Source organism: Ceratotherium simum, chromosome 10 (assembly GCF_057802395.1).
Source record: "Ceratotherium simum simum isolate JZ-2026a chromosome 10, ASM5780239v1, whole genome shotgun sequence".
NCBI lineage: Eukaryota > Metazoa > Chordata > Mammalia > Perissodactyla > Rhinocerotidae > Ceratotherium > Ceratotherium simum.
This window is the reverse complement of record NC_141909.1, coordinates 35,075,288-35,100,145: the sequence shown is the minus strand read 5'-3', so window position 1 is coordinate 35,100,145 and position 24,858 is coordinate 35,075,288. Positions and strand designations below refer to the sequence as shown.

General features: G+C 37.4%; 1 protein-coding gene across 2 annotated transcripts in view; it reads left to right on the top strand.

Moving 5' to 3' along the window:
* The window catches only part of PIBF1 (progesterone immunomodulatory binding factor 1), a 198,936-nt gene extending 175,968 nt beyond the window's left edge, over window positions 1-22,968 (top strand). For both annotated transcript variants that reach the window (XM_014781793.2, XM_004423075.3), the window contains 2 exons: window positions 9,019-9,192; window positions 22,678-22,968. In XM_014781793.2, the coding sequence (XP_014637279.1) occupies window positions 9,019-9,192; window positions 22,678-22,728 (225 nt within the window). In that variant the 3' untranslated portion in view covers window positions 22,729-22,968. The remainder of the gene's footprint in view (window positions 1-9,018; window positions 9,193-22,677) is intronic.
* The last annotated feature ends 1,890 nt before the right edge of the window (window positions 22,969-24,858 follow it).

Here is a 24,858-nt window from a genome sequence, read left to right as displayed (position 1 = left end):
AAATGTTTATGTCATCTTAAATACATCTTAAATAAGGAGTAGATAGGCTTTATTCTGCTCTGCTCTGGCCAGGACTTCTTTCTTTATTCTGTTCTAGTCTCCAAACTTTCAATACCAGGAGATAATCTGAGGAAAACAATCAGGATTGTGAAAGAATTCTTTTTCATCATAAGAGAGATAAATGAACTGGGGGTGTTTAGAGAAGAAAAGACTTAGAGAGATATAAGAAATTCAGACTAGGCATGTGAAAGAGGCAGTAATAGACTTGTTATACATGTCTGCAAAGGCTGGAATTAAAACCTAAGGGTAGACATTATAAGGAGACACATTTTGTTTGTTTTGTTTTGCTTTGGGGTTTTTTCATTATTATTATTGTTTTGTTTTGTTTTGTATAGAAACTGGGTTAAATAGCTTGAAGATCCTTTCCAAACCTGAAATTGTGTGTGTGTCAAAAGCCTTAAAAGAAGGCATCTGCATTACTGTATAAATAATGACAACTTTGAACCCAGAAAGACCTGCATTTGAATCCTAGTTTCCCTTATTAGTGGCTAATAAATTTAGCTAAATTTCTTAAAACCTCTAAGCCCCAGTTTCCTCATCTTCAAAACTGAAGTAATATTTACCTCTTGGTATTTGGGAGAGGATTAAATTGTTATGTAAAATACTTAGGAAAAACCTGGCACGTAATAGATACTCAGTGAATGTTAATTCTTGTCCTCTCTCTTGCTCCCTCCACACTTGAAAACTTTTATGTTCTCCCCTTGAGGCAAAGAGACAATCCTAAAGTTACGTTAGCCTACAAATGGGGTCAAGTATTTAGATGAGAAGACTGAGGGACTGTGGAACATAGCAGTTTGCAGTTGTGGATACTGACACTATTCTCTAACAGTATTTTGCCATACAAGGTCTGTTTTGCCTATTGTTTAGAGTGTCGTGGCATTGGCATTCAAGGTATATTTTAACTTCTTCAAAACTCATACATTAAACTATGCTGAAAATTTGCTTTGATAATAATTTGAAATTCTTATTATGCACTTAGTATAGAATGGATGACTGAATTAAATTTACATTTTCTTTTAAACTATTAATTGTGGTACATACGATAATGATATTTTGTTTTTGTTTTTTAATCTTTGTTAAAAATCTCTACTGAAGTATTTACAAGTAAAATGATCTGAGGTCTGAAATCTGCTTCAAAATGTTTTGAAAAAACTGGTAAAGAAATAGATAAAACAGGGCCGGCCCCGTGGCTTAGCAGTTGAGTGCGCACACTCCGCTACTGGTGGCCTGGGTTCGGATCCCGGGTGCGCGCTGACGCACCGCTTCTCCAGCCACGCTGAGGCCGCGTCCCACATACAGCAACTAGAAGGATGTGCAGCTATGACATACAACTATCTACTGGGGCTTTGGGGGAAAAAAAAAAAGGAGGAGGATTGGCAATAGATGTTAGCTCAGAGCCGGTCTTCCTCAGCAAAAAGAGGAGGATTAGCATGGATGTTAGCTCAGGGCTGATCGTCCTCACAAAAAAAAAAAAAAAAGAAATAGATAAAACAATGTTGACAAAACAATCTGACAGTTCCTCAAACAATTAATGACCCAGTAATTCCACTCCTAGGTATATTCCCAGGAGAAATGAAAACATGTCCACACAAAAACTTGTGCATGAATGTTTATAGCAGCATTATTCACAACAACCAAAAGGTGGAAACAAGCCAAATGTGCATCGGCTGATGAATGGATACACAAAATGTAGTATAGCCAAACAGTGGAATATTATTCGGCCACAAAAATGAAGTACTGATACATGTTACAACATGGATGAGCCTTGAAAACGTTAACCTAAGTGGAAAAAGCCAGTCACAATAGATCACATATTATATGATTCCATTCATATGAAATGTCTAGAATAGGGAAACCTACAGAGGCAGAAAGTAGATTAGTGGTTGCTTAGGACTGGGAAGTTGAGGGTAAGGGAGTAAATCACTCCTATCCAGAGGAATAATTCCTAAAGGAGTCAGGGTTTCTTTTTGAGGTGATAAAAAAGTTTTAAAATTGACTATGGTAATGGTTGTACATATCTGTAACTATTCTAAAAACCATTGAATTATACACTTTAAATGGATGACTGTGTGGAATGTGCATTATATCTCAATAAAGCTGTTTTAAAGAACAATATTGGCTGGGGGGCTGACCTGGTGGCTTCGCAGTTAAGTGCGCGCGCTCCGCTACTGGCGGCCCGGGTTTGGATCCCGGACGCGCACCGACTCACCGCTTCTCTGGCCATGCTGAGGCCACGTCCCACATACAGCAACTAGAAGAATGTGCAACTATGACCTACAACTATCTACTGGGGCTTTGGGGGACAAAAAAAAAAAAAAAAGGAGGAGGATTGGCAATAGATGTTAGCTCAGAGCCGGTCTTCCTCAGCAAAAAGAGGAAGATTAGCATGGATGTTAGCTCAGGGCTGATCTTCCTCACAAAAAAAAAAAAAAACCAATATTGGCAAAATGTTGATCATTGTTAGTTGGACAGTAGAAACTGGGGGCTCCATATGCTATGCTCTCTTCTCTTTGTATCTTTGAAAATTTCTATAATAAAATGTTTTTTAAATACTCCTTTAGATGAAGTTTAAATATCCAAAATACATATGTACTGGATTTAAAACAAGGTTGGTTTTTACCTTGTGTTACCTCAAGCGGGAGAGATGCACGGAATTATCTGACTTGTTAGTCGTGGTACATTGTTATTCCTATGTAAAAGCACTTACATTTCACCTCCAGTGGAGCACATAGTTTGCATTATACTTGTCAGAGCTATTTTCATCAAGAAATGCCATCTATGTGTCCCCTTGCCAACATCTTTGCAGAGTTTACAACTTTCAGCAATTTATTGGCATCAACTATGCAATACTGTTAAGCAGCTGCTCTGCAGTTGAGCTGTTTTAATATGCCACCACTCTATGCAAATAGTTTGTATTAAATGGCCAAGATATGTGCTTTTGGATTCAAGAGAGCGATTTATTTGTTTTAAAGAGGTTATTTGTATAGTAACAATCATCATCACAATCATCTGAAAGTTTCTTAAGAATGCCCTTGCCCTTAACTCTTTGATTTTGAAGAAGTTATTATATTGCAATGTGGTTTTTATTATTTTGTCTTTTTTTTTTTAATAATTTTATTTATTTATTTATTTTCCCCCAAAGCCCCAGTAGATAGTTGTATGTCATAGCTGCACATCCTTCTAGTTGCTGTACGTGGGACACGGCCTCAGCATGGCCAGAGAAGCGGTTCATCGGTGCACGCCCGGGATCCAAACCTGGGCCACCAGCAGCGGAGCGCGCGCACTTAACTGCTAAGCCATGGGGCCGGCCCTATTATTTTGTTTTATTTTAGTTTTATCCTAAGTTTCAGTTGTATGATCAGATGCAATTCTACATTTGTTAATTTTAACGAATGGTTCATTTCATTCTTAAAGTAATTTTCTTATGTATTTGATATACTAGAATTATAACATATGTACTGTTGGCTTTTTGAAAATCAGTATAAAAGCATATCAGAATTAATGAATATTATTATAAATCAGACTGTGTTATAGAATAATATTTAAAGATCTCAAACAATTGATAAAAGGAAAAGAGGATTAGGGCATGGCACTTTTGCAGTATTTGAATTTTACAATGAACATAGTGCTTCTATAACTTTAAAAAACAGAAATTTAAAAAACATTTTGAGAAATGGCTTTCTAAATTAATGGAGCATTTGCCAGGAGTAGGCTAGAAGTGCCGAAATGAAGGGGCCCCAGATTAGGACACTCCACATTCTGTTTTTGGAGAAGAGAGCCTACTTTCTGCCTCAGGACCCTAGAGTGAAGCCTGCTAGACAGATTTTCCTGTCCACATACACAGAGACTGTACTCAGCTGTCTCATTCAGATGAATGGCTCGTAACAGCAGAAAGAAAACATTTAATCTGGTCCTTCCTTCATAAATTGGAACACACACCAAAGACCATCAGAAACTGGAAGAAAATTAATAGCACAAAAGGGAAAAAAATCACAATGAACAGAGAAACTGACCCCCTTCTCCAGAGAAAAAAAATTCAGCAGAAAAGTACAGACAAAATATTGTAATTAGTTTCTTCTGAAAGATTTGAGAAGTTGTATTTCCATAAAATAAGAAACAGTGAACAAAAAAAAGTTTGTGATACTCTCAGAAGTTGCTAATGTCAAAATCATGAAGTTATTAGAAATAAAAATGCTAGTAGAAGGATGCGAGGAAAAGCCAACGAACTCTCTTAAAACTTAGAAAAAGGTAAAAAGATGGAAATTAACAGAGAAAAGCTAAACAATATAGAAGATTCCAGAGAGAAAGAAAATACCTACAAAGAAATAAGAATCAGTTTGGCATCATAGTTCTCGGAAATTTGACTTTAGAAAACAGAAGTAATACTATCAAAGTTCTGAAGGAAATACTTCAGAACTTTCTTCCACAATGCCCTCTCTCAGGCAATTACTAGATTGTATGCCATCAAGTAACAAAAAGAGAGAGAGAGAGAGATAAGAAATAGTGGAACTTGCCAAAATGTGCAATAAAAAGAAATTTCAGAATAACAACTGCATCAGTCTTAAAAAGTCAGTACAAAATTGATCCCAGCAAACAGCATGATTAAAAAGCTAGATAATCTTAGGTAATATGAAAAAAAGCATATATTGTTTCCATAAATGTGAAAATTAAAAGCAGGAACTCTAAGAGGAGGGGGAAAATCTCTAAGAAAGTCAAGGTCCAAATAGGAACCTAAGTAAATGGCATTATTTTGAGCAATAGATGCAATGTAAGAAAGAGAATCAGTTGAACTTGATACTTGAAACATTCTCCTTTAAACATCAGAGATTCCTTTTCTGTGGATCTAATCACACTCTGCTCTGCAGTGAACAGTATTTTATAAATCATTAAACAGTAGTACAAATAACCCTACTAACCAATCAGAACAGGAAGTTATAGAACAGAGGAAAGCAGAATCAAAAGCTAGGGAAATAAAATGCAAAAATCAAGTCCAAACAGGAACAGCAGAATCTTAAATAGGAGATGGAGCCAGCAGTCAGGAGCCAGACAAGAACATGGTAAGAACCAAACCAGGTGAGGAACAAACCAGATTTCAAGATGACTTCATCTTACCAAAGGATTCCATTTTGTAGTGACAAATATGTTTTCTAGCTCTTATATTTTATGTTGGTTTGTTTTTGTTTGTTTTGTCAGTTTGTGAATTGAGATCTTGTGAATCATGACAATTTATTTCATTGTAATAGTAACACCAATTAGGGCATGACAATTTATGCCAAAAATGTAGGTGAAAATATATTAAAATATTTTCATGGGCCGGCCCCGTGGCTTGGTGGTTAAGTGCGCGCGCTGCGATGCTGGTGGCCCGGGTTCGGATCCCGGGTGTGCATCGAGGCACCACTTCTCCGTTCATCCTGAGGCCGAGTCCCACATACAGCAACTAGAAGGATGTGCAGCTACGACGTACAACTACCCACTGGGGCTTTGGGGGGAAAAAATAAAATAAAATAAAATCTTTAAAATATTTTCATGATTAGGAAGACTCAACATCTTAAAAAGCCAGTTCTTTGTTTTTTTTTAATGCAACATAATCCCACCCCTATACCTAAGACTATAGCTGAAAAAATACCTCAGTTATTAAACATTAAAACAGTGTGACATAGGTGCATGAATATACAAACCACTGGAGTAGAGTTTAAAAGTCCAGAAATCTTATACTTATGGAAGTATAGTATGTGATAAAGAGAGCATCTCAAATCAGTGAGGAAAAAATCATCTCTTCACTACATAATGTTGTTATTACAGAGTATCCATAGGGGGAAAAATGCTGAATCCACGCCTTTCACCATAAGCCAGGATAAACTTCCAACAGATCAAAGATCTAAATGTTGGAAAAAGAAAAGAAAAAGAAATCATAAAAGTAACTTGAAGAAAATGAAGGAAGAAAAACATGGAAAAGTCCATAAAATTAAAGATTGATATATTCCGCTACGTCAGAATGAGAAAGTTCTGCAGAGCAAAAAAACAAAACAAAAAAAGGGTAAACAAAGTCAAATAAAAGATAAACAAGGGAAATAAACTGCCACTCATATTACAAAGGGCTAAAATCTTTAACATATAACGAGCTCCTTCAAATAGATAAGAAAATGACCAATCACCTAGTGGAAAAATGGGCCAAGGATATCAACAGAAAAGGAAATACCCTTAAATATATGACAAGCTACTCAACCTCACAATAGAAAAAAAGCAAAATAAACATACCCAAACATTTATCAGACTGGCAAAAATCCAAAAAGTAGCACAAGCATACATTTTATTGATTAGGAAACTGAAGCTCGGGCTGGCCCTGTGGCTTAGCGGTTAAGTGCGCGCGCTCCGCTACTGGCGGCCCAGGTTCGGATTTGGCGGCCCGGGTTCGGATCCCGGGCGCGCACTGACGCACCGCTTCTCTGGCCATGCTGAGGCCACGTCCCACATACAGCAACTAGAAGGATGTGCAACTATGACATACAACTATCTACTGGGGCTGTGGGGGGAAAAAAGGAGGAGGATTGGCAATAGATGTTAGCTCAGAGCCAGTCTTGCTTGGCAAAAAAAAAAAAAGAAAAAGGAGGATTAGCATGGATGTTAGCCCAGGGCTGACCTTCCTCACAAAAAAACAACAACAACAAAAAAGAAACTGAAGCTCATTGAACCAGAGTAGATTGCTTAAGTTTACACAATTAATAATAGAGTTAGGAATAGATGTATCTTTGACTTCTAACCTAATACTAAAATATTTCCGCTACTTGTGCTTGAACTTTTTGTGTGTTCAGTATATGATGGTATTGTGGATACTATTTGATGTTAAAATGGAATTTTCTTTGTTCAGATTTACCATTGATATAAAAGGGATCATCTATATGATCCAACATGATAAAACTGAACAAAATTTTTCTACATATTATCTTGGTATCCATTGTAGCTATATTATCCTAATAGGAATTTTACAGAATTTTGTTGCTTTTAAAGTGTTCTTTGTCTGGATTTCAGACACCATGCTAACATTGTTTAATGCTATCAGAAGAACAAAAGTCGTACTGTGACAACACCCTAAGTTGGGGTGATCCTAGCCTGGATAAAGCAAAGACGTGAATTTTCCTTCTGTCTCCTGACCAGCATCGGGGATGATCTGTCTCCTATAACTGCTCCTATACCAGCAGCAGAGGGAAGCCAAAAAGAAACAGTATTATGGCCTCTTCTGGGGCACCTAGGAACCAAAGCCCTCTGCCTAGTACACCTGAAACTCCTTCTGTTTCTCTGTCCTCATCCTCAGTGTCCTCTCCTCTGTCCTTCCCCCAGCAAGTGTGATCTCATTTACCTTATTTATCTGTAAAATAGTGGTAGGTTGTGTTAGAGATAATTTTTTCCTCTTATTTTATCTTCATGCAAAGATACAAATGGCTAGTAAAAAGAGGTTCTTTCAGTAGAAAGTTTTCTTTTGATAGGCTGAAAGACCATCATCTCCTCTTTCCCTTCTACTTCTCGTGGTTAAGTAGACCAGGAGCTGAAATATACCATAACACCAGACATGTTTAACATTAAATCAATGATTATATACTTCACTATAGGGGACCATATAAATGAAATAACATAATTTAGCAAAAAGAGCCCTCAAAAGGCTCAAATAATAATATATCAGATTGACAGTGTCTGAAGGTGTACACATTCTCATGTGCATTGGCCAAGCCAACCCCTGTACTACAGAAGGGAGAAAGAAGATTCTGGCACCATTTCTTCCAGCTACTCTCTTGGCCCTAAGATTTATTAAGGCTCTGTGGCTTAAACTCAATAGCTCTGTTTTAAAATACCCACTCAAGCTAGATGGTTCTAAATAGAACTAATGACAGCCAGAAAAAAAAGGCCTGTAGGAACTTGCTCTGACACAGAGCTTATGTCTATAAACAGATTAGTAGAAAGGAGCAGAACATCTTTCTATCGTCATAACTTTTGTGTCTTGGCGTGAAGATGAAATAAAATAACAGGAAAAAATTATCTCCAACACTGCCTACCAGTGTTCTACAGATAATAAGGTAAAGGAGAGTTTAGTCTGTCCTCTCTCCATATACTTGTATTTGATTAAATCAATTTAGTGATTAGTCATAAATATCCACTAATTAGTTAGATGCTAAAGGTTTGACTATGGGGAAAAATAAAAGACAAAATAGACTTGGAAGAGGGAACAAGTGAAAATTTTGGTCGAGTTCTTTAAGAAGTTCAGCATAATTAATTCTTAGTTCAAATGGCAACTGATAAAGCCAACTCCAGTTTTCATTTGTAAAAGAATAAGGAATAATGTGGTTGAAGAAATCCTGAAGCTATATTAAACTTACTGTTTGAACTGCTGATTAGTAGGCAAGAAAAAAATTTTGGACTCTTTTTCCCTACCATTGGAAATGAGAAGTTTAAGAGTAGAAGAGAAAAAGTTAAGTGCCTAAATAACCTACTCAACAAAAATGTGTAGAAAAACTGCAGGGGAAAGTAGCTATGCCAGTTGTTCCCAAATTCGTCTGTCCATTAGGATCACCTGGAGATCTTTAAAAAATTCTAGGGCCAAGGCCACATCTCAGCCCCGTTATCTCACAACCCCTGGGAATGGGACACAGGCGTCAGTAGTTTTTGAAGCTCCGCAGGTGATTCCAGTGTGCAGAAAAATTGGGGGGAACCACTAGACTATGGAATGATACATTTATCATTTATCATACTAAAAGTATTAATGACTATGAGATTCATGTGCGTCATTATGGTTGTTAGTTGTTGTTCATATATGTTGTTTTCACAATTTTCCTCATTCGTATAGAGTAATTGCTTCAAATATTTCTTCCACTTTAAGAATAAGAATAAATGTTTTAACATCAATCATTATTAGTCTGCTTGCTAAAATTGTACTTGCCATTTTCTTCTATTTTCATACATCAACAGGAATTGGCAGCAATGAAACAGATTCTCACTAATATGCGTAGTAAGCGTTCTGAGGACAGGTTACTTCTTACTAAGATGGAATCAAAAAATGCGACAGAAAATCAGAAATCAAAGACTTCAAATGTGCCTAGAGATCATGAAGACAATATATTTATACCGAAACCAACACTCTTTGTAAGTACAATAAAAATTAACTTAGAATTTTAATATCTCTGATTTTCACTAAATATATTTTACTTAAATTTCTCTCCTCTCATTCATATTGGTTTTAAACTAATTTTTATAATTTCATGAAAGGGCCTTGAAAGATCTGTATTAATCCCTTTTCTAAATGTATATATTACAATCTTACAGCTGGTAACAGGGTTTTATATTTCCAGTTAACATATTGGACTTGCCCAGAAATTAGCTTTAATCTAACACTTACGTCCTCCATTCCAATCTCCCTAATTATGGAGGAATCAGAAAGACATTTTGTATAATTTTTTAATTTACATAAGAATAAAAAGGATGCAAAATATCATCTGCCTCCACTTATTTGTAAAATAGTATATTTTGCTCTGAGTGTCCTCATAAAGTAAAAAACCAATCATTAACATAACTGAAATGCATTATTAGGTAGAAATATATATGCACAGAAATTAGTCAAAGAACAAGAAATTAGAAAAATCTGGATTAAAAGTAGAGAAAATAAATTAGGAAATATTCAAAATGATGTTTTAACAAATAAGAATAAAAAAGCAACAGAATCAAATGGGAACATTATTGAATATTTCATTTTACTTCAACATGGTTTCCCATCTATGCTTTCATTTCGCAGAAGAAACATAGTTTTTACCATCTGAACATAGAGACTCAAAACCAGATATTCTCTATGATATTCCGATTCAGTGAGTCCCCAGAATCTTAATTTTTTTAAACTCTCTAAATGATTATAATAATCAGTGAAATATGGGAGCTTCTGATCCAAGCGATTTCATTATACATTTAGATAATGCTACTCAAGATCAATGAAATGTAAGAGATTGCTTGATGATTACATAGTTCGACTTCCTTTTTTTAAAAAAATGACACAGAGGGCCGGCCCCGTGGCTTATCGGTTAAGTGCGCGCGCTCCGCTGCTGGCGGCCCGGGTTCGGATCCCGGGCGCGCACCAACACACCGCTTCTCCGGCCATGCTGAGGCCGCGTCCCACATAAAGCAACTAGAAGGATGTGCAACTATGACATACAACTATCTACTGGGGCTTTGGGGGGATCAAAAATAAATAAATAAAATCTTTAAAAAAAAAAAATGACACAGAGTTACAATCTAGATGAAATAAAGGATAGTTATTATAAGGATCCATGTGGCAGTACTGGAGACTGAGCTGACAGAATGGAGAAAACACGAAGCCTGGATTGACCAGCCTGGATACAAGGATTTAGATTTCTGCAGCTGAGTCCATGGATCTTTTCCTCTAGTGGTGCATCAGCTTCTCTTTGTTTCTCTTCTCTTTTCTGCTTACTCATAGTTTCCACTTCCTCATCATCTTGCTCCCAGCCACTTTTCTTGAGACATATTTCCATGCATCCTTCTGGCACCTACTCTCTTATAACCTAGTTGTCCCTGTATTTTCCAAAAGCAAGAATCTAATTGGCTCAGTTCATCCTTGTTGGGTGATATTGCTTGTTAAGGCTATTAGCCGGTCTTCTGAATGGCTGCCCTTGCTGGTGAACAGGGTTCTCATGGTACCAAGTAAAGTTACCTAGGGCTGTTTGTTCGGAAGGACCATGGCTGGGCAAGCTTTTCTCAGAAGGTGGTCTGAGATTATGACAGACACTATGATATGTCTATTGTATTATAATCTACAGGGAGAGAGCAGACTGAACACATAGATGTTAATAGAAAAAGTAGGCTCAGATGAAAGCCACAAGATACAGCCAAATACTTAAAGCCTGTCACACTATCTGATCTGCTTTTCTGACCCTTCTCTGTTCCAAGCAATGAACTATTCCGTCTGACCCTGACCGTCTACATTTCTGACTTTAGCTGGGTAACCTGATTCTGATATCCTGAAATCCTGACTGTAACCAGTACAGAAGTGACAGTAAGATTTCTCTGGTACCCCAGATCTTGTTAATAAGGAATTTATGATGCAAATATTTGAAAATAAGATCTAATCATTTTATAATCTTATGATTTTATAGCTAAAATGGAAACATTTCTAGTTTACTTCCAGATCCTTTGGCTGAAATTATTTGCTGTTGGTATTTTTCCCTGATATTAAATTCAATGCTGGAGGGAAGGATGGATGCATGTTTGTGTATGCATTGAAAATACGAGGAAAACACACAAAACTACTATTAACTGGGCAGTGGGGTAGAGGTAGAGCTGTGATGTAGAGGACAAGGAGAAATAAGCGCTTGAGATATTTCTCTTTACGTGCCTTTATATTCATATGAACATTTTGCAGTGCTTGTGTGATATTGATATATGAAGACCATCCCAAAAGGTGCATTTTATAGACAAGCTCTGACCATTGAAGTCACAGATGTGGCAGAGTTGTTTTTCAGGCATTTAAGGCACTGACAAAGACAGGTTGAACCACAGAATGTAAGTGCTTTCAGGACAGAAGCTGTGTTCCCATTGCATTGCACAGCACATGAACAGAGCAGAAACTCAATAAATATCTGCTAACTGAGGATTTAGGGGAAAAAAACAGTTATTTGTCTCCCCAGTTTAGTTGTCTTCTTACCTGTTAAAACTCTAACCTTGGTGGGGAACTTTCCTGTTAAACTAAATTATAGGGAGAAGGAAAGCAAGAACTCCCAAGACTATGGTTAGTGCTGCTTCTGCAACAAGCAGCACCACTCAGTCTCTTCCATTCAGAAACACCCGGTATTCCCACTAATCATCTACTTTCTCTCTCAGGGTAGCTTTTAGCTGTGCTAGCCCTATTTTCTAGCCTACCCGTCTCCTTCCTAGAAAAAACTGGAGCTATTCTAATCCTCTTTGGAGCAACTTTCCTCGTTCCTTCCAGAGCAGCATGGGACTATCTTTTGCTAGTTTTTCTACTGTCATCCTTTTCCAAAATACCATTTATACTCAGGATTCATCTTATTGTCACTATTTTCTCAATACTTTCTTTAAAATGCAGATATTAACAGCGCCGTTCTGGGGCCGGCCCCGTAGCATAGCGGTTAAGTGTGCACGCTCCGCTGCTGGCGGCCTGGGTTCGGATCCCGGGTGCACACTGCGGCACAGCTTGTCAGGCCATGCTGTGGCGGAGTCCCATATAAAGTGGAGGAAGATGGGCACAGATGTTAGCCCAGGGCCAGTCTTCCCCAGCAAAAAGAGGAGGATTGGCATGGATGTTAGTTCAGGGCTGAGCTTCCTCACCAAAAAAAAAAAAAAAAAAAAAAAACACAGCACTGCTCGTAGTCTTTTCTCCAAGTAGATTGTAAACATTAAAACAAGCCTAAAGAGCCTTAGGCTGCAAGTAGGGTAGAGAACATAATAAGAATGTGCAGCACCAGCACGCAGTGTGTGAAGTATCTGAATTACTCTGAGTTTATGGCAGGGTCCAGGTCTTGGCCTATACTGGTTATCTCACAGCTAGCATATGTTGGGTGGGTAAATTAGTTTATGTAATTAATACATAAATGGTTATGTGAACCACATGATTCCCTAGAAGTGATTTAGAAGACTACATGTGGTCATCTGGAAGAAAGAAAATTTTTCAAATAAGTATAATCAATTCAACGAGTGTGCAGTGACTACATGCAAGGACCTGTGCTAAACATTATATAATATCTTTTCATTAAGATACAGAGTCAGCTTTAAAGATGCTTCTTCTCCAGGATCAAGGATAAGTAAATAATAATAGTATAAGGAGAAATTGGATGGACTGCTTTAAAGGAAATACAAACTGCTGTGGAACTTCAAAGAAAGAATAGATACTGTGATGTTGATGGGCTCCAGGAAAAAGAAAGTATTTGAGGTTGACCTTGAAGAATGTCTAGGGTTTTGACAGGTGACAATGAGGGTTAGAGACTGAGAAATTCCAAGGGCAGAGAAAGTACAATATTCACAAAATATTTTCTAACTTATGCTCCTTCTCATTATTTGAGAATAAGATGTCTAATGTGTATTTTCTATATCTAGACTTTATTCCTTTCTTACTACATTCTTATGTCTAACTTTAGTCATTTCACCACTCATTAACACCTTCCCTGAGGACAAAAGGGAAATACAAGTAGATAGGACACACCTAGAGTAGTCAAATTTATAGAGGCACAAAGTAGAACAGCAGTTGCCAAGGACTCGGAGGAATGGGGAGTTAGTGTTTAATGGGTGCAGTTTCACTTATGCAAGATGAGAAGAGTTCTGTGGATGGATGGTGGTGATGGTAGCACAACAATGTGAATGTACTTAATGCCACTGAACCGTACACTTAAAAATGGTTAAGGTGGTAAATTTTATATTATGTGTATTTTACCACAATTTTTAAAATTTTTTTAAGTAGGTAGATTATGAAAGCAGTTTTTCACATTATTTGTGAGGAAAAGTTGATAATTTCATCAAAAATGTAATTTAGCAGTTATTTGTAATATAGTAATATAGTGAATACAATGGGATGTGTTAAGATAAGTATACAGGATGCCCCACTGGAGTTGCATTACCATAGGGTCATGTCCTACCTCTGTGCCTCCAACATTTTTCATATCATAGCACACATAGAAAAGTATAATATTAGTATGGCACACCAGGGTGAATGAACTTTGCTAGTAGATTGAAGGGGCTCCAGCCATCTCTCGAGGCTAAGGGATCAATAGCTCATCATGCCCAGAACACTTTCTTGTCACATTTGTTTGGAAGTTCTGGTCTCACTTTTTAATGTGGAATCTAGATTTATCTCACCAAAGTATGCTCACATCTCAAAATATCCACCTATGTGTATTTACATTTTAAAAAATAATTTTTCAATGCAACCGCCTCCTGATGTAATTTAGCTGGTAAGCTAAATCAGAAGTAAGGAATTTCTGGGGCTGGCCCCGTGGCTTAGCAGATAAGTGCATACACTCCGCTGCTGGCAGCCCAGGTTCGGATCCCGGGCGCACACCGATGCACCGCTTCTCAGGCCATGCTGAGGCCACGTCCCACATACAGCAACTAGAAGGATGTGTAGCTATGACATACAACTATCTACTGGGGCTTTGGGGAAAAAAATTAATTAATTAATTTAAAAACAAAAAGAAATAAGGAATTTCTTCATGAGCATGAGAGCAGGCAGTGAGGGTTGAATGATCTCAGGCCGTCTCTCATTTAGTTGGTGGGAAAGCCAGGTCAGCTATTCTAGACTCACTTCAGTTGGGCCCTGCCTGTAAGGACTCAGAGGTATTTATTTCTTTGATTCCCAGCTTACATCTTTTTTGGAAAACAAAGTAATTATATCTACTGGACTTGGTTTTTCTTTTTCTTAGGAAAATGGCACTGGCTGAATACTAATATTCTTAATTTCTGGCTCTTTTTCTAGATCCCAGGAATAATCCACCAGGCTTACTATGTCTGCATTTATCAGTCATCATTCTTTCTCATTTTAACATACTGTCTCAATATGTTATTATCCCTAAGTTGTATATTAATGTTTTAGTTGGCTGCTTTTGGATGACACATAGGTGCCTATCTTATCAGTTATTTATCTCCAAAATCACATTGTAACAGAGTAAATTACTTTCGGTAGGTTTCCAGTTAATCCTGTCATTTGCTTTCACCACAGCCCTCTGAGCTCTTTCCTAAATCTGGTATACAGTTTACTTTAGGGCCTGTTAGCACTCTAGTAGTAATCCAAGGTTTTCATTAATTTGCACTGTTTCTTTATAAAATTACAAATATAATTAACCTAAACCAGCACATAAAAATTAAAGCAGTGTTCCCAATATAAAAGGTCACTTTTAAGTAATTTGTATGTCTAAGGTTAACAATATGTGTGTGTATATATATATATACACATATGTATATGAAAAAGATTTCATGGAGCCTATGAGAGTCTTAAATTTAAAAAAAAGAAAAGAAATGTGAAATAGTCAGAAAATAAGGGCCCTCCTCAGTTAAAAGATTAACTCTGTTAATAAGTAAAGAGGCATAACAAAATTTGTTATATAAAGGACCATCTTATTGGTATGAAGGGTAAATAACCTTAATAAGATAGTAATAGAAAAGAAACACTACTGTTTAAGTAGGTAAAAGAATGGAATTACCAAAATGAAAAGCAGTCGATTATGTATCTGAATCCTTTATTGTGCCCACTTTAACAGTCATCTATCAGGAGTCAGCAAATTTTTCTTTAAAGGGCAAGACAGTAAATATTTTAGGCTTTGTGAGCCACATGCAGTCTCTGCTGCATATTGTTTGTTTGTTTTTACCTTTTTTTAAAAAAGGCCAAGTCCATGCTTAGCAGGCAATACAAAAACAGACCATAGACCATAGTTTGCCAGTCTGTGATCTGTCTTATGCTAGTTGCTCAGTACTGATCCAGAATTGGTAAAGGCTTGGAAACTTCCAGTGTCTGGAACTTAGGGCTGTCACTAACGGAGAGTACCTTACTGACAAAATATCTAGAAATGAAGAATATACCTCTCATGAGAATCAGAAATCAACTTTCCAGAATTACTGTTACCTACATGGAATTTGTTTGAATTTTGGTAATGATTAGACATAGATACTGATGTAGATGAGAAATCACTGTGATATTCAATCCTAATGTAATTAACAGATAACCTAAATTTCAGACGGTGATATGACTGAGGGCAGAAGTTTACCAATACAAAGATTGAACATATCAGTGAATTTGAGTTCATACAGCACAATATGCTATTTCCTTGTCTTACTGGTTATGATCATTTCCCCTCAATAATTGCAATGTCACTTAGAATCATAAATACTGCCCACCATACTTATGAAGAGTGATGTTGCCTGATGAGTTGGAGCCATGTTATTACTTTATTGGAGTGGCACTTTCTTTCACATTGCATAGGGGAAACTCGTGAATATAGACTCTCGGAGACTTGATGTCCAGACTTAAAGAGAACTGAGCAGCTTCTGTCATAGCAGACCCAAACAACATTCATTCATTTATTCAAAAAAATGTTTATTTGAGCACCTACTTTGTGCCAAGCACTGTTCTAGACAATAAGAATATAAAAATTCCTGCCTCCATGAAGCTTACATTCTTGGATAGAGATAGACTATAAACTAACAAACAAAAAAATAAATTGTATGGGAAGTGGAAACATGACAAATGCTATGGAGAAAAATAAAACAGGGACGAAGGTGAGGAGTAGGGAAGGATGGCCTCCCTGGGAAGGTGACACTCAAGTAAAGACCTGAAGGAAGTAGGAGCACATGCTCAAGATTTTTGAGCAGCTGGATTTTGCTAGAACTCTTCTTTCTCTTAATACTAAGGAAATTTTAAATGACAGCATACTCAGGTGAAAATAGATTCTTATGGAAACTTGCTTTGCTTCTAAATACATAAAAAATTAGATCCTGTTGCTTTTTTCATTTTTCCTATTTAGATAGAATGCAAAATATATAATAAAATAATGTAACTGTTTTTAACAGCAAAGTCCAAGTAGCTAACATTGGAAACAATACACTTTTTCAGTATTGCTACCATTTCTTAAAACCTTTTTTTAAAGGCTCTTGGTTTTTTGGTTTGTTTGTTTTTTATTGTGATAAAAAACACATAATATAGAATTTACCATCTTACTCATTCTTAAGTGTGCAGTTTAGTGGCAGTGAGTATATTCATATTGTGATCTTTAGAAATTTTTCATCTGGGCCAGCCCCGTGGCTTAGCGGTTAAGTGCGCGCGCTCTGCTGCTGGCGGCCCGGGTTCGGATCCTGGGCGCACACCGACGCACCGCTTCTCCGGCCATGCTGAGGCTGTGTCCCACATACAGCAACTAGAAGGATGTGCAACTATGACATACAACTATCTATTGGGGCTTTGGGGAAAAAATAAATAAATAAATAAAATTTAAAAAAAAAAGAAGAAGAAGAAATTTTTCATCTTGCAAAACTGGAACTGTATATCCATTAAACAACAACTCCTCTTTCCCTCCTACCCCTCACCTCTCGCCCCCTCCCCCAGCCCCTGGCAACCCACCATTTTCCTTTCCATTTCTATGAGTTTGACCACTTTAAATACCTCATATAAGTAAAATCATACAGTATTTATCTTTTTGTGACTGGCTTATTTCACTTAGCATAATGTCCTCAAGGTTCTTCCATGTTGTATCTCAAAACATTTTGGGATTCCTCTTATGGAATTTTCTTTTGATTCTATGGCACATTCTTTTGAAAGTATTCGTTTATTTAAGCCTTATTCCAGGCCATAGGGCCCCTGTCCTTGAGTGCCCCAGAGTCTAATAATGGAAACTATGTATCACATAATACAGTATGATAAATACTAAATAGGAGGCAAGTGCAGAATACTGTGAGAGTCAAGTTGATATTCTCAGACCTGAACAGCAGCAAAGAAAGATGAATTAGAGGAATGGAAGGAAAGAGGCAACAGACTTTTGTATTAATTCAGACAGAAATTAAGAAGTTGGTGGAAGAGAACGAAGTGGTAGCTGTAGGGGTAAATTGGAGGGAGTGAGAAGCACCCCTACAGGAGAAAGAAGGAGGGAAGACAAAAGAATACGTGCTAACCAATTGAAAGTAGAGTGAGGGAGGCCTATAAGGGAGCCGGAAGAGCCGTCATACCTTACTTCACAAACACGCCTCTCAATTGCTTTGCATATTTGCCTCTTGGAGACATGAAAAATGAGATTTTATAGTATGAGATTTGAAAATTAAGTGCTTCCAAATATTAGTTATGATAAAATGTGAATAGCACCACAGAAAATTATTTTAAAATTTAGTCATCGAACTTTATTTTGAATTATAAAGTCAGAAAAAATTCTAAGATAGCTGTTTTACATTTACAAACTGAAGTTTAGGCTAAGCATATTAATTGGATATTCAAAAATCTAATATCCAATTGTATCCAATGTCAAAATTGTGGATAATATAGGGATCAGCCACTAAATACTCTCATTAATATATAAAGCATTTCGATTAAAAAATGACAATAGAAATAAATTTATTCTTTTAACATTTATTGAACATTATAACTTCTCTCGAGGAATGCAGTTTATTGAGTGGCTGATTCAAGTAAACAGTTGTAATACTTATACAGAAAGTTATTATGAGAGGCTTTAAGTTCTTTTTTGTATTTTTGAGGTCACATTGGTTTATAACATTATCTAAATTTCAGGTGTACATTATTATATTTCGACTTTTCTATAGACTGCATCATGTTCACCACCAAAAGTCTAGTTGTGAAGGCTTTAGATTTTTGAAAGGAACACCAAAAGAAGTCGTGAGGTATCAGAGCAGGCTTCCTAGAGGAGGTGACTTTTGAGCTGAGTCCTGAAAAACAAATAGGAGTGAGCTCTTCAGCCAGAGAGCACATCAAATGGGAAGTACTCTTCAGACTTAGCATTTACTCAAGGCTAAGTGCTTTTTCATACATTATCTCATTTTATCCTCTCAACAACACTCTGATGTAGATTCTGTATCAGTCAAAGTCCTTTTGGGAAACAGGTATCGCATTCTGAAGAGGCTGTTTGCAAGCGTGTGGAAACCAACAAGTGATGATGAACATTTCAGGACTAGTAACTGCGAAGCTGTAACCACCCCTAGATTTCAAGGGGCAAGGGGAGGGATTGGAGCCTTCTTATGGAAACTTTGGTTTTTTTCTAGAAGAATTTAGCCACTACAAACCGTGGTCAGGCAGAGAAGGAGCTGGGGAATAAATATCCCAACTTTCTTTCTCCTCCCACCTACAAGCCCACTGTGCATCCCATTGACTGAACCTAATCAGAAACCAGAAAACAGCCTGCTGGGGCGCAGAGTAGGATGGAGAGTAGATCTGAAGGACAGAACATCCAGCACAGTATTCTTTATTCTCCCCATATTACTTACGAGGTAACTGAGAAGTCATCAAGTTGCCCAGGTTCACTGTTAAATGTCCAGAGCCTGTTTCATTGCAGAGCCTGTTGTTTAACCGCTGTGCTCTGCTCCAGCTACAGAAAACAAAGGACGTATGGCATTGAGTACCTAGTGCGTGCCAAACACTTTACTGTATGCTGAAGATACAACACAAAACAAAATAAATACTATAACTTACTTAGGGAGGAGAAGAGTCAGTGTCTTTAGGGATGTCTTCTACTGCTAGTTCAGCAGCTTAAGCCAATTGTTCTGTCTCTCAGATAGAGGCCTGGAGATGAACGTTTCAGGGCTAGTATGTGGCCCTTTGAAGTCATCAAGGACCTAGGTTCCTTCTGCCTTTCTCTTCAACCATCCTTGGTTTGTGGCTTCTGTCCTCAGAATCACAGTATGGTTGCTGTAGCCCCACGCATTACATCTGCATTTTAAGCAGAAAGCAAGAGGAAATGGGGAAAATACTGTCTCCCTTTCTAAAAGCATTTTCTCGCAAGTTCTACCCAACATCTTCTATTTATATCCCATTGGCCAGAACTTAGTCACATGGCCACACCCAGCAGCAAGGGAGGCTGATAATTGTAGTTTTTAACTGGTTGAGCCCATTACTCTCATAATAAAGTTAGAGTTCTGTTATTAAGAAGGGCAGGGCTGGCCCCTGGCTTAGCGATTAAGAGCGTGCGCTCCGCTACTGGCGGCCCGGGTTCGGATCGCGGGCGCACATCGATGCACCGCTTCTTCGGCCATGCTGAGGCCGCCTCCCACATACAGCAACTAGAAAGACGTGCAACTATGACATACAACTGTCTACTGGGGCTTTGGGGAAAAAAACTAGGAGGATTGGCAATAGATGTTAGCTCAGAGCTGGTCTTTCTCAGCAAAAAAAGAGGAGGATTAGCACGGATGTTAGCTCAGGGCTGATCTCCCTCACAAAAAAAAAAGAAGGGGAAAATAGATATAGGCTAGGCAGCCTGCAGACTCTATCACAGGGTCTTACTCATTTTTATATCCCCATTACCTAACACAAGAACCTGGCACATAGTAGGTGTTCAGTGAACTGCTATTAAACTAATCTCAACTCCAAATAATTTAGTTCACGTAGGAGAGTGTCAACAGATGGGATTAGAGAACCAAGTATGGGCCAGATCCTAAAGGGCCCTGTCTTTTAAATAGTTAGAACATGACAGTGATAGTGATGTTCTCCCAAAATAACCTAGGAATAAGGAACATACATTAGTCCTGTGGGAGCAAGCTGTGAAATTAATTTAAAATGGTTATGATCAAAGATCTGAAAAGTCAATTTATGAAGCAAAAAAGCAGTTAATCCCCAGGACAGAGGTACATTTGACTGTGGCAGATCTACTTCATTAACACATATGAAGAAAGACTGTATTGTGGGGGAGGGGATGGAGGGAGGGTGGTCTGCAAGGGACCAGACACAGACAAAAGGAGTCAGCATGAACTGTCTGCCATTGAAATTCTTGTACTGCCCTTTTTGAGTCTTAAGATTCCTTGTTAATATCAAAAGTTTTATTTACCTTCTCATACACACATCGTAGTCATAAAACTTTTAGTATTGGTTGATTGAGGAAATGCAGATATACAAAGTCTGTACTCTTTGCTATAAGCTTGGGGATCTGTAGCTTGGTCTATAGAAGTGGCTTTCAGATTGTTTTGTCCAGGAGCCACAGTTAAGAAAACCATTTTACGTTGTGACCTAGTGATGATCACAGTTTCACAAAACAGAGCTTACTCCTTCTAGGGCAGGTACTCTGATACTTTCTTTTCTAATCTGTTTAATTTTTTTCTCAATTCTAGTCTTTACCCACTAAATTGATTTTCTTACCCATTGGTTGAGACCTACAGTTTCTCTTTTTTTCATCCAGTATTATTGAATTATAATTGAAGAGACCTACAGTTTCAAAAACACTGGCGTAGACGTTCGTCTGTGACTGTGACTGTGAGAGCCTTCGACTTTTAACTGCCTCGCCTCTTTCAGTCACCCCAACCTCTCAATCTGATTGTATGACAACCCACAATTCCCCAGTTTTACTCTGACTTTACCCTATGGTCTGTGACTGTTTAAAAAAAAAAAAGAAGACTGGTAAAACTAACAGGCACTCCTGGCCAAATGATAACTGCATTTCTTGTCACCAGTTAATAAACTAGTATTCTGGTTGTACTTTGGTTTCTTTTGGATTTGGTTGGCCTTGGCCACCTTTGAATTCTCTTGGAGACAGCACCTGGCCTTTGCCTATGATTTCCTTATTTTGTCATGGAAGCTTCTTTCACCTTTAATACTAAGGACTTTGGACTTTTTCGTAAAGAAAGAACTACTTAAGCGTTTTAGTACAGATTTGCAATTCAGAAAGATAAGCTTGAAAGGATTGTGGACAGCAAATTGAACAGAAGAGAAGAGATCCAAGTTGTAATTAAGAAGCTCTTACAGGAATCAAGCCAAAAATGATGAGGGCCCAAGGTAAGCCAATGGAGTCAAGATGGGAACAGAACGAAAAGTTAAAAAGATATTTCAATAAAAGTTAGGGACTGTTTAAAATGGATGTAGCAAGTGAAAAGGAGGAGAATCTTTGATGAAGAGGAGTCAAACATTTCTGGTTTAGATGACTGAGCAAAGTATGGTACCATTCACCAAGACAGAATATGGAGGACTGGGGGAGTTCGTTTTGACATACTGAATTTTAGTTGCCTGTGGGGCCCATAGTGGAAAAGTATTTGTAGCTCAAGTTAGAGCTGTGGTGTAAAGATAAGGGTGGAGGGCCCACCAGTTTATTTGGTGGTAACTGAATCTGGCCAAAGGCATGGATAAGGTCAAGAGGCCACTTCCAACATTTTGTGCATCTGCTATGGCATATAGAACAATATAAAAAAAGATAAAATTATAAGCTCTCATACTATGCCTATGTACATATCTTTAGGAATGTGGTCCTTCATAGTTTTAAGCAGATATAAGTGGGAAAGGAGTCAACTGTGTGTTTAATTTATTATAATATCTTGTATAAAATAGGATGTTTTTATTGGAATCAGTGCCTTATATAAGGAGTTCTAAGTGCTTTATTCTGTAACAATCCTGTTCCCCTGCTGTTTTTCTTACTAGTCTGTGCAGCTGGGCTCTTTTTAGACTGAAATGATTGAGCAGTAAACCCAGGAAGTAGTCTGGTAAATACTTAGCAATTCGGAAGATCTGGAGCACAATGATTTGGATCTAGTCATTCTTCAGTAAATATCTATTGAGTGAATGAATATCCATGTATAGATAGATAAGACAACTAAAAAGAAGCTGTGTCCTTGATTTTCTACTTCTCTTTGAAAATAGAATCAATTCATAAAATACAAACCTCTGTAAAATAATGTTAAGTAAAGGCTTTGAGCCAGAAAACAGAAATGTGTATTTTTTCTACAGACATACCAGGTGGGAGATTATTTCAGACAAAAGACAAAACCTTTGCCCTTAAGTATCCTTTTGAATTAAGAAAAGTAATTATTTACTGTAATTTTACATAAAAAGTCCCAATGTATATAGGTACTTAGTTCTCTGAATTGCCTCTCTTCCTCCTTATAAGCATTTTACTTGATTTTCTTTTTTTCTTTTCTTTTTTTAAACAGACCAAAAAAGAAGCACCTGAGTGGTCTAAGAAACAAAAGATGAAGACCTAGTGTTTTGGACGGATTTGCTCTATCATTATTTACCCTGAGGTTTTTTTTCTGATGAACAAAAAGTTTATCTTAATCTTGTACTTGGTATTTTTTAAATAACTAATTTAAAGTTTATTTTAACTGAATGTTAAATTAACAGATTTCAGCATAATCAAAATGTATAAAGTGCAAACAATAGTACAGTTTACATTTGGTTTTATCTATTTTGTTACAAAATAAATATATGCTCTATGATTTAAATTTTGGAGCTTTCATAATTCTCAATACATTTTAAAGTGCATGGCATATAAATATTTTGGTTAGTTATATTGGTGAGTATATATTTTAACTATGTAAATTCCAAGTTTAAATGTTATAACACAAACACCAAAATACCTTACATTTTTTGAAATTAAGAATTATTTGTGGGGCCGGCCCCATGGCTTAGCGGTTAAGTGTGCGCACTCTGCTACTGGTGGCCCGGGTTCGGATCCCGGGCACGCACCGACGCACCGCTTCTCTGGCCATGCTGAGGCGGTGTCCCACATACAGCACTAGAAGGATGTGCAACTATGACATACAACTGTCTACTAGGGCTTTGGGGGCGGGGGCGGAAAGGAGGAGGATTGGCAATAGATGTTAGCTCAGAGCCAGTCTTCCTCAGCAAAAAGAGGAAGATTAGCATGGATGTTAGCTCAGGGCTGATCTTCTTCACAAAAAAAAAAAAAAAAAGAATTATTTGTGGAATCTACTAGAAAGCACTTCAAATGCCCAATAATGGTGGTGTAGGTGGCTATGAATTGCTGATTCTTTCTTTGGGATCTGTTTTTTCTCACATTTTATATTATCATTGACCAATAAAATCTGGTAGAATGTCTGTTATTCCATTGGTCACGTAAAAATTTGGTGGAGAGTCTCTTGTGACATTGGTCAGAACAGTGCTGATTCCAGTGCAGTATGGACCAAATTTCTAAACAGTGAAAAGAAAATCAGTAGGATTTTCTCTTTTTCTGGTCATAAAATATGCTCCATTTCTTATTCAAAACATAACAAATTTAAAAGAAAGAAGGGAAAGAGATAGAAAAGAAATGTAGGGCCGGCCCCGTGGCTTGGTGGTTAAGTGCGCGCGCTCCGATGCTGGTGGCCCGGGTTCGGATCCCGGGCGCGCACCGAGGCACCACTTCTCCGTCCATCCTGAGGCCGAGTCCCACATACAGCAACTAGAAGGATGTGCAGCTATGACATACAACTATCTACTGGGGCTTTGAAGGGAAAAATAAATAAATAAATAAAAAATCTTTAAAAAAAAAAAGAAAAGAAATGTATTTATGTATGTCAGATATTCTCAACCACTGTTAATATAGTGGCTGGATAATTCTTTGTTTGGAGTGGGAGTGGGGGGCAGTCCTTTGCATTGTGGGATGTTTAGCAGCATCTCTGGCCTCCACCACTAGATGACAGTAGCACCCCCCCAGTTGTGATAACCAAAAATGTCTCATGTCCCCTGAGTGGCAAAATCACTCCCCACCTCCCACCTCCTAGTGAAGAACCACTGATACACATATCAATGATTTTATCTTTGTAGATATGAAAAAAGAATACTATCTGTTAAGTGTATTCTTTGAAAGTCACAATAGCATAGGCTATTCCTTGCGTGTGAGAGAACAGAAAAAGCCTTTGATAATGATATATACTTGTAAATCTATTGTTGGCCCGAAAACCCTAGTCTCATCCCCCTTTTTTGTTTCATTTGGCTATGTCTTCTAGTATATAACTTTCTGCAGCAAAGATTTATGAGAATGGCCTTTCTCAGGCATGCATTTTAAATCGTTAAAACTAAATTAACTTATAGACATAATTTATTTCCTTCTAAAATGATAGAAGAAAATGTCTATTTTGTTTTCAACTCTAGTTATTAATCTGAAAGCATTTCACAATTTAGTTGTCAACCCCATTTGTTATATGTACGTATTTTAATATAGAAGAATACTGATTGGTTATCCAGGTTAAAGTGATAGCGTGGACAAAGGCACAGAAGTAGGAAAATTTGGAGCTAATTTAAGAAATAGGAAGTACAGTGATTAAGAAATTGAAGAATTCTTCCTTCCTCCAAATCCCTAATTTTTTTCCCTCCTTACTTCCTTTCATTTC